At 33.4% G+C, this 9,126-nt stretch overlaps 1 protein-coding gene across 1 annotated transcript in view; it reads right to left on the reverse strand.

Moving 5' to 3' along the window:
* Positions 1–438: 438 nt before the first annotated feature.
* The window catches only part of LOC123532252 (parathyroid hormone/parathyroid hormone-related peptide receptor-like), a 30,600-nt gene continuing 21,912 nt past the window's right edge, over positions 439–9,126 (reverse strand). The window contains 7 exon segments of the mRNA XM_045313647.2: positions 439–756; positions 2,088–2,129; positions 2,962–3,100; positions 4,572–4,666; positions 5,530–5,599; positions 6,043–6,103; positions 7,341–7,500. Coding sequence (XP_045169582.2) covers positions 565–756; positions 2,088–2,129; positions 2,962–3,100; positions 4,572–4,666; positions 5,530–5,599; positions 6,043–6,103; positions 7,341–7,500 — 759 coding nt within the window. The 3' untranslated portion in view covers positions 439–564.

Genomic DNA, 9,126 nt, shown 5'->3' on the forward strand with positions numbered 1-9,126 from the left:
CAATACCGGGCTGTCTTACAAAGACTTCCAACTTATTTCTATCACAGATCAATACACAACAGAACTGGCGATATCAGAATTATTCCGAAGAAAAGAATATATCATCCATTGTGCGGAATACATTTCAGTCCATGACAGATGTTTCATCGTGTTTTATGTTTTCATGATTGTTCAATATAAATGGCACATCCTCATTTCTGTAATGTTGTCCTGATAGTGTAGTCAGTTCTATCATTGGATGAGCTTCATGGTCGCTTGTATTGCAAGATATCAATCCATTCCGATCTATATGTTCAGAAATATCGGTCGACGAATTGCCGTTCAGGGTATTTTTGTCGGCTTTGTACCGAATTTTGCCATTTGGTATGTCTTTTTCATTGCGTATGCACTTGCAGACGCCACTAGAAAAAGACATACCAAATGTCAAAATATGTATTCCGAATCCTTAATCTATGCCCATATACGGGTATCTGGCGGGAAATGCCCGTGACCTTCACAAAATTAGTAGTCTTTCTTTCCTCACCATGAATGAAAATAAAGTTTTTAACAGCAATAAGAACACAATTAAATACTGAATCCTGTGATAACAAAGTAAGAATTAACAAAATGCACAGCCATTCCCTTTGCACGTTTGCAAAGTAAGCTACGTATTCGCGAGATATATGACGTCAGAGTTTTTCTCCCAGCACGTCTGAAACCACTACCTCCGCGCTTCAGAACATAACGTCTCCACTTTTTCTTGATTTCTGTTTGTACCTGAAAAATGGAAAAAAAAGGAAACTCTATGACTAGAACTCGCATTTATAAAGGACTTATATCATTTAAAGATAATAACTGACATAACAGATTTGCTGAAATATGGCATACAGACACTAAATAGCCTGAGCACCTATGAAAAAATATGCATAATGGCGGATTCAAATAGTTCTCAGTTTTTTTTGCTGTAAGAAGGATTTTTCCTTGAAATCATTGCTATATATTGGTTGAAATCATATTGCATGCCTATACTTGACATACTGGTAGCATTTGCATGTTGAAAAAAGACTCCAAACTGATTTAACATGTGAAATTTATTCATACACCCCTACCCTAAATTGTGATTGTCATTTCAGTGTAAAAATTACGGTGTGTCCGTTTGACCAGAAATATTTTTCTTGCATCAAACATGACCCCTACTTTTCTTTGGATATTTTTACAGTATAAATGTTGCTCTACAAGAAAATGTAAGTTAAAGAAATTTAAAATGGGTCTAGGTGTGTATTGCAGCATTGTGAAAACTTGTCATTTTATATAGAATATATAGTGGTGGCTATTTAGTGAGTTATAACCATATAGGTAAAGATGGCTACTTTCATGTTTTTACCTGTGTCTAACACCTTAAATTCAAAACGGAAATATCTGACTGCTAATAGGAAGAATTAAAATCTTTCTTTGATGAAGTTGAAGCTGAGACGAAATAGTTCATGTACATATTGTTACCTCTTTATGTTCTAATACTATTGTTCTTGCAATATTATACAGTGTTGACGTGATATACGGTCACATACAGTGTTATACAGGTCATATGTCCTTGCATCACTGTACGAACAATTTATATCACTGCAAATCCGCTTTATAGAGAATTCTGGAAGTTTCTTTGTGTTGTTAAAGAATGAAACATAATTTCTAATATAATATTAGTTATAAAAATAAGAATATTTCCGAAAGTGAATTTTGTAAAATTCAAACAATACAATAAAGCCACAAAAATATAAATTTGCAAGGTTTAATGAGGACTTCATTTTGTTTCTAACCATAATCGATATACGTCATGGAAATCTAGACAGTTTTTTTCCAGGTAAAATGAAGAAATTTGTTTGTACTGGTTATTTATCGAATGGCTTTCATCGCTTCTGATGAAATATTACAAAAACAAAGTTCATATGTTGTATTTTACAAAATTATATTCATAACAAGAAGTATATTCCTATAAATCAGGAATGATATATATTTATTGTTTCTGTTTGTATCGTGACTATTTAGTATGTGCGCAATGTGCAATATGTCTTCACAAACAGTAATATCTCACTGAATAAACAACAATTTACCTCTCCATTTAGAAAACAGAACAACAGGCTCACCAAGAAACCCTGAAATCAAACAATTCACGCTTAAAGCATATCTTAGGTTTTACGTCTGAAAATTCTATACCTATGTTTATACCGTCGATATAGAAATCTATATGACTTATGCACTTAAATTTTCTTTCCTGTTGATAGTGAGAGCGCCAGTTTTACAAACTTGCTGCCACAGCATGTAGCATTTGATTTTCAAATTATCTTTTAATCGAATAAATTATAATGTCAATTAGTAAACGACAAGTGTTTTATTATTTTAGATACAAGAATATTCGGAATGTTTTGGTCATGATAAAGAAATGAAGAAATTCACCATCCCCACTGATCGTACTGCAATGATCTCTGGGACTTCCAACCTTCTTAACGAAGACAATCCTTTCTCAAATCTTCACTCTCTTTTAATCCCAAATATTTCTTACACGTTGTATGAAAACTAGACTTGTGTCTACTGAGTGTGGGGGCGTGAGGGGGAGGCAGCGTAAATCCTACATAACAACCCGAGTGAACAACCTTTCATACTGAATACAATTCCAATAAGTTCCATAACTGAATTTGAAATACTTTTTGAGATACATGTGACACAAGGTTTGTGGTCCTTTATGTATATAGACCATAAGTCTGGTGTTATTACAAATCCCCGGATACACAAATAGCAATAATACAATGTCTAATGACTCTAGGTCAAATTCTTTTGAGATTTGCGCGTCACAAATGACGGTCAGAATGACGAACAGACGGAAATATAAATGCCATGCATATTTGTTTTCATTTTAACTAGATCTAGTGGTCATTTAGGGGAGGGAGGGGGCAGGGCCCAATAGACATGAAATATCTTCATACATACCTGGAAGGAATTAAAGAACATTTCGTAATTTAATTTGACCAATTCAGTAGTTTCATCCACCTTGTCAGGTAACCCGATGAAAACTATGTAATGTACCCCAAATAGTGGAATTACTACCAACGTCGACTTCGCCAACTTTCTACAAATATCAAAAAGGTATGAAATAAGTTCAGGTTACGTAATGTACTTTGTTGTATATTCTATAAATAAATGAATTCTGATTGGCTAGAATGTCCAGTCACTGCATACAATACCACATGATACTGCACAAGGTTTACTTCATTATTGAAAAAAACCCTGTTTGAACAGTTCCTATAATGAACCAGACAAATACATATATATTATGACGTTGAATTCATATTGACGTTGAATGTTTCTGAAAACTTGTTACATATTTTCGCGACATTTTACAGCACGACTTTGTTCGATAAAAACAAGTTCTTTCTTAATTGTATGAGTAAATAGTATACATATATCTATCTTACGGAAACATACATATGTATCGCTCATTTAACTAAATATCCATTGACCTATAAGTTGTCTCAGGAAAAAAGTAAATGTCAAATAAACGATTACTTTGCACGTCCTTTAGCATTCATTCTATTATGTTTATACATGTAATACATATCTACTTACTACATGTATATGTGTTTTATCAAATCTACAGGTGATTATATTGCAACCTCTACACAACTATCGGTCAAGTGAACAGTACATTCTTTTTTTTTTATCATATTTGTATATTTTCATAGAGCATGTTCTTTTTACAAAGAACTTTACTTATGTTCTAACATATTTGTTGTTTGTTCATGCTGGCAGGCGGACAAACAAATTAGCTAATTATACATGCGCAACATTTTAATAAACTATTTCCTAAGTTTATTTTGCATAAAATGTTTCAAAATTTCAAATCTTTACCTGAAGTAGCATGTGTGAAATGCAGTTCAAATGAAAACATTTGCAAATAAAATTGCCAATATCAAATTAAAGAAAATGTCACAGCAATAATAAACATGCGCCAGTTTCAGATCAGATCAAAATTTTGATCATTAGTTCTATCTTTATTCAAATCCTCCAGGAAGTGAAAACTAAATCCGGGACAAGAAACAACAGTATCATTTTATATCAAACATCTCCTTAGATTTGCCGTAAAACATGTTTCTAGTTATATAATGGCTGATACAGGTTGGAGACCTATAAGTAGAGGCAATGTTGCCTCACGAACTTGCGAGGCAATTATGTACTCTTGTCCTGCAGGCTGTCAAAAATGACTGCAGAGATATTATTTTCCTGCATTATATAATTATTACATATCAAGAGCTAATAAAACACGGCGAAGAAATAGTACAATAATGGATGCAGAAAATGTTGTATGTTTTGGTAGATCCAGATAAGAATCCTACAGACATTAAACACTACAACGAGAGAAACCACTCAACTTGGCATGAATGTTTGAGCTCGAGTGTGAGTGAGTTTGTTCTGCAAAAATGATTTTTGTTATAAAACTATGTGAGCATAGTAACTCCAACTCTCAGACAGTAATTAGATCTTTAACCTGAATGCCAACAAACACCTTTAGTAACTCTAGTGTTAGATGAGCTAGCAATTACCTATTTATACCGGGTATTTTAACATCCGGAGTTTTAAATGCATTCAGTTTGGTGAATAATACTCTAATAATGTTGAGGAATATGAAAAAGTTGATCTGAAAAATAAAGGTTTAACAAGTGAAAAGAAGTACTGCCAGGCAACACACAATCCGTGCTAGTTATGGGACTGTAGGTTGCAACAACTACGTTGAAAATGGTAGTTTATTTCTACTAATGTATACCTGATTATATATGAATTCAGTAAAAAAATGTTGATATAATTTCAAAATACTTGTTTGTTTTTATGAATTGCTATTAGCTTAATCGTAAAGAAATAAAACAAAAATAAACTGAATTAGATGAAGTTGTAGAAAAATTTTATTAGAATAAAATGGCAGTACTATCAGTAAGTGGTATTACCTATTACAATCCTTAAATTATAAAATTATATGTTTTTGAATAAAATGTTTGGCTGAAAACGTCTACAGTACCACAGAAGTCACATTGAGGCTTTAGTTTTAACCTTCGGGTCTGGGGTTAAACGCGACATATATCTTCTCATTATCGGAAATATTTGGGGCAAGTTTTGTCAAAATCCCTAAGCGGATTGCAGAAAAAATCTTAAACGGATAATGGAATGACGGACAGACGAACGATATGCACATCTATAGTCCCCAAACTAGTTTTCATTAAGTAAAGGACTAAATGAACATGCTGCTTGTAACAATTATATCGAAATAATACCATGGCTATTAATAGACGTAAAGTGTTCCAGGGGTAAAAAAGAACGTCAACGCCAGTCAATAAATCAACTAGCAACATGAGAAAAAGCATATGTATATAGTTAATAGGGATAAAAGTTTAAATAGGCTGAATAAATTACTTTAAAAGGTATAAAGTGCACCTATATGCTGTATGTACCGTTTTATACTTTAACCTATTATAAGAATAAAGCATAAAGGAAAGTTTAGATACTTACAACCATTGCCCCAACTATAGGACCCCGGATCATCCAGAAATATCCAGGTGTAGGATGGGTATTCCAACATCTAAAACAAAACGGTTAGGGTCGTTATATAAGGGCAGTTATAAACATCACAGAAAAATAGAGTACAGAGAAAAAAGGTATGAGTGTGGGATTCTCCGAACAATCTTTGAAATATAGATATTTTTTTCCATAAAACGGGAAAGGCTGTATGTTTTGTCCTGCTTACATATCAAAATTTCTTATATTAAGCTTTTGATTGATCTATTGTATTTTCTTAATTACTAGAATTGAAGTTTAATTGATCTGTTACCTTTTCCCAGCAGAAAGACCCACTATGTGTCAACATGTCGCTATATTTAACTTTATTTAGAAAGAAAGCAAATAAAATATTTAGGACATACTTCTGTTCAAACAGACAGCGGAAAAACGTATATTACGCTGTTTGTTAATGCTTGGGAACAAGACGAAATAAAAGCGACAGAAAAATAGTCAATACAATCTCACAATACGTCTTCTAATGTTGCTCGAACAATAACCCACGGTATGACAAACACAATTGGAGCTCCTGCAAAAGAAATACAGTCTGTGAAATGCAATCTAGCTATTTATCCATTAAAAAAAATAAGCTGAAACTTATCCAGCCAAACGCTAGTTATATTGGACTGGTTTTCAAACTAGGCTGGCATAATCTAGGCCCATGGTATGAAAAAAAAGTATCCCATATTCTATCCTAACCGATCATAATCACTTTACCGATCTCATTGATTTCAAAAATGACACTGCAGAAAAAGTATTCTTAGAATATATATTAGGAACTTTTTTTTCCAACTTCGTAATGGGTTTTGTTTGAAATTACTTCCTTTGTAAATGTATTTGCGTCTAATACCAGTGATCTGTTATTGATATGCTAGACTTTAATACGATTTGCGCATTGCGTGTTTTGTGAGAGATATGAGGTAAATGTCCGCTATAAATTAATTACAGGGTTCCGACCGTGTTATCATATTTACAATATATCATCGGGACATTCTAGCACTGAAACACTCAGCATTTGTCGGTGTCGGTTACTATCATGGTGAAAGGATATATATCCAATGGTTTTTATTGCACGGAAAGCTTAATGAGCATCTTGAAAGTTTCAGTGAAACAAACGCCACCTGTGGTATTTGACTTTCAAAAATGGAATAAATTTTACAACGAAACAGCTAGTTCCCTTTATCACATAACGTCATTTGCTTTGAACACAGTACACATCTTTATTTAGAACTTTTAAAACAATGTCAGGAGACGTTATTTACGCTGGTAACCTCTAAGCGTATGTGTCATTCGCCAAAAAGAGTGTGTTGTGGTTGGTGGTTCTTATAGGAAATGCACTTGTGGTGTTTATACTTAAAACATGGCCGGCCACCTCCCGGTCAGCTTCTGCTTAACCTTGAGACTATTGTTGTTCATAAAAAGCTCTGTCAGTGCATGTTATAAATATATGTTAATCACAGCACAGTTCATTTTATGCAATGACAGACAGCCAGACAGACATATGGCAGACAAGACTGACAGCAAGATTTATTTTGGTAAGGAGTACAAAATACATGGTTGAATAAAATAGAAAAATAAGGAAACTTTACAGGTCGCTCAACACGACAAAAACGAAAATGTTGCAGGCTCGGTTTGATTGAGCCTGTTCATGGACGGTAGTGGAAATGCAAGCTACCGTCCACGCCCTCTAGCCCCGGGTTGAGTAGAACTCAAAACATGTGAAATACCGAATTATCACATTAAGTAAGTAGAGATGCCGTACTTACCCCAGCCAAACACGAGGAGTCTCTTAATTCCAGATTTTTTCCGAAAACATTGCAACTGTAATTAGCATATGTAAATATATATCCCCTCTGTAAATATCCACATGTAGTTGGCACCCAGAATGTAATCTAAGAACGAAAAGAGTATCTTGCATTGCCAATGCTGAAAAAAGACAAACATGTACAATGTACTTGAATATACAGAAACGAATTCGTAGTGCCAATTTTTAATTCATGAAGTGGATCTGGTAACAGTACCCTTTCCAGTCTGCAAAAATACTTTTACCACTTTGGATCACTGAATTGCCAGTCCTGTCCCAAAGTATTCAAATTAGCGGAGCAGTCAAAGGTTTAGTTGCTCTGTTACCCCACAAAGTGGTACTCGGTACAAAAATGCATTGAAAAGGAACGTATGATTTGTTGATTAAATGCATTGATTAATATATACCAAAATTTATTTCATTCAATGTTCTTTGACAAATCATACGCACCTTTCCATCGCAATTTGGAACGACCAAAATTCGGTCGCATTTTCGTACAGTGGAGCAATAAATACAAATCAGCCCCCCCGCCCCCCCCACACATATATATAATATATATATAATATAATATATAAGTCAGTAAAACCCTTGTGCAGGTATAAAATATGTAAAAGTTCAATTTCCAAGGAATAACAGAACAGAACAGAACATATATTTTATTAGACTTGTACATAGTACATCGTCATAATCAAATACACATAGTGTATACAATAATAATAAAACGTAAAAATCAAATCACGTGTTACAAGACAAATTATTCATACATAATATCAATTAATATATGCAGAGGATGAACATAAATTATGTTTCAACATTTATTAGAGAACGTCTAACAGTTGATGCGACGCTAAGATACTTTGCTAAATTTCTTAATATAGTCTTATTTGTACTTTCCATTAGTTCAATAAACTTAAACATAGATGGTCTATGGTAATAGTATTTCTTAATATACTTCTTTCTAAGATCAGCAAAACAAGGACAGATACAAATAAAATGAAACTCGTCTTCAATATCACGAGAATTACAACATAAACAATATCTTTCATGTCTTACTATTCTGTTTCTGCCGAAACGGCCAGTTTGGATTCTAAGCGAATGAGACGATAATCGAAGCTGCGATAAATGTAGTCTAGAGCCGCAATTTAATACATCTAAATAATCTTCATATTTAAATTGCTTCTTAAAATACTTATATGTTTCCAGAACAGTATTACTTTCAACAGACACATGCCACTGCTGAATAAAACAACCAATAACACGCGATTTAAACAAAGACTGAAACACCTGAACATTTAAGTTGTTATGATCATAAAAAACATACGTGAAACCATATTCATTCAATAACTTCTTAACTTTCGATACCCAGTCAATACGACCCTTTTCACAATCCTCAAATCCTTGCTTTATACATTGTTTGTAACAAAATGTTATCAGTCTTTATTAATTTGCACCAGTACTTTATGATTTTAAAGTGTCTCAACACATTCATTGGGTACCGTCCAAGTTCACCATATACCCCGGCGTACAAGTATTTTGTCTAACTTTAAGCAGTCTCTTGCAAAATTTTAAGTGAACTCTTTCTATTGGTTTGGATTTGGAAAATCCCCATATTTCGGCGCCGTAGCAAAGTATTGATCCTACAAAAGCATCAAACAATTGACATAGTATTTTAGGTTTAATTCTAATCTTAATACAGCTGAATAGCAAAGTATTTAGAGCTTTTAAAGCTTTACCGATTAAATATTCCT

This window comes from Mercenaria mercenaria, chromosome 11 (assembly GCF_021730395.1).
Source record: "Mercenaria mercenaria strain notata chromosome 11, MADL_Memer_1, whole genome shotgun sequence".
NCBI lineage: Eukaryota > Metazoa > Mollusca > Bivalvia > Venerida > Veneridae > Mercenaria > Mercenaria mercenaria.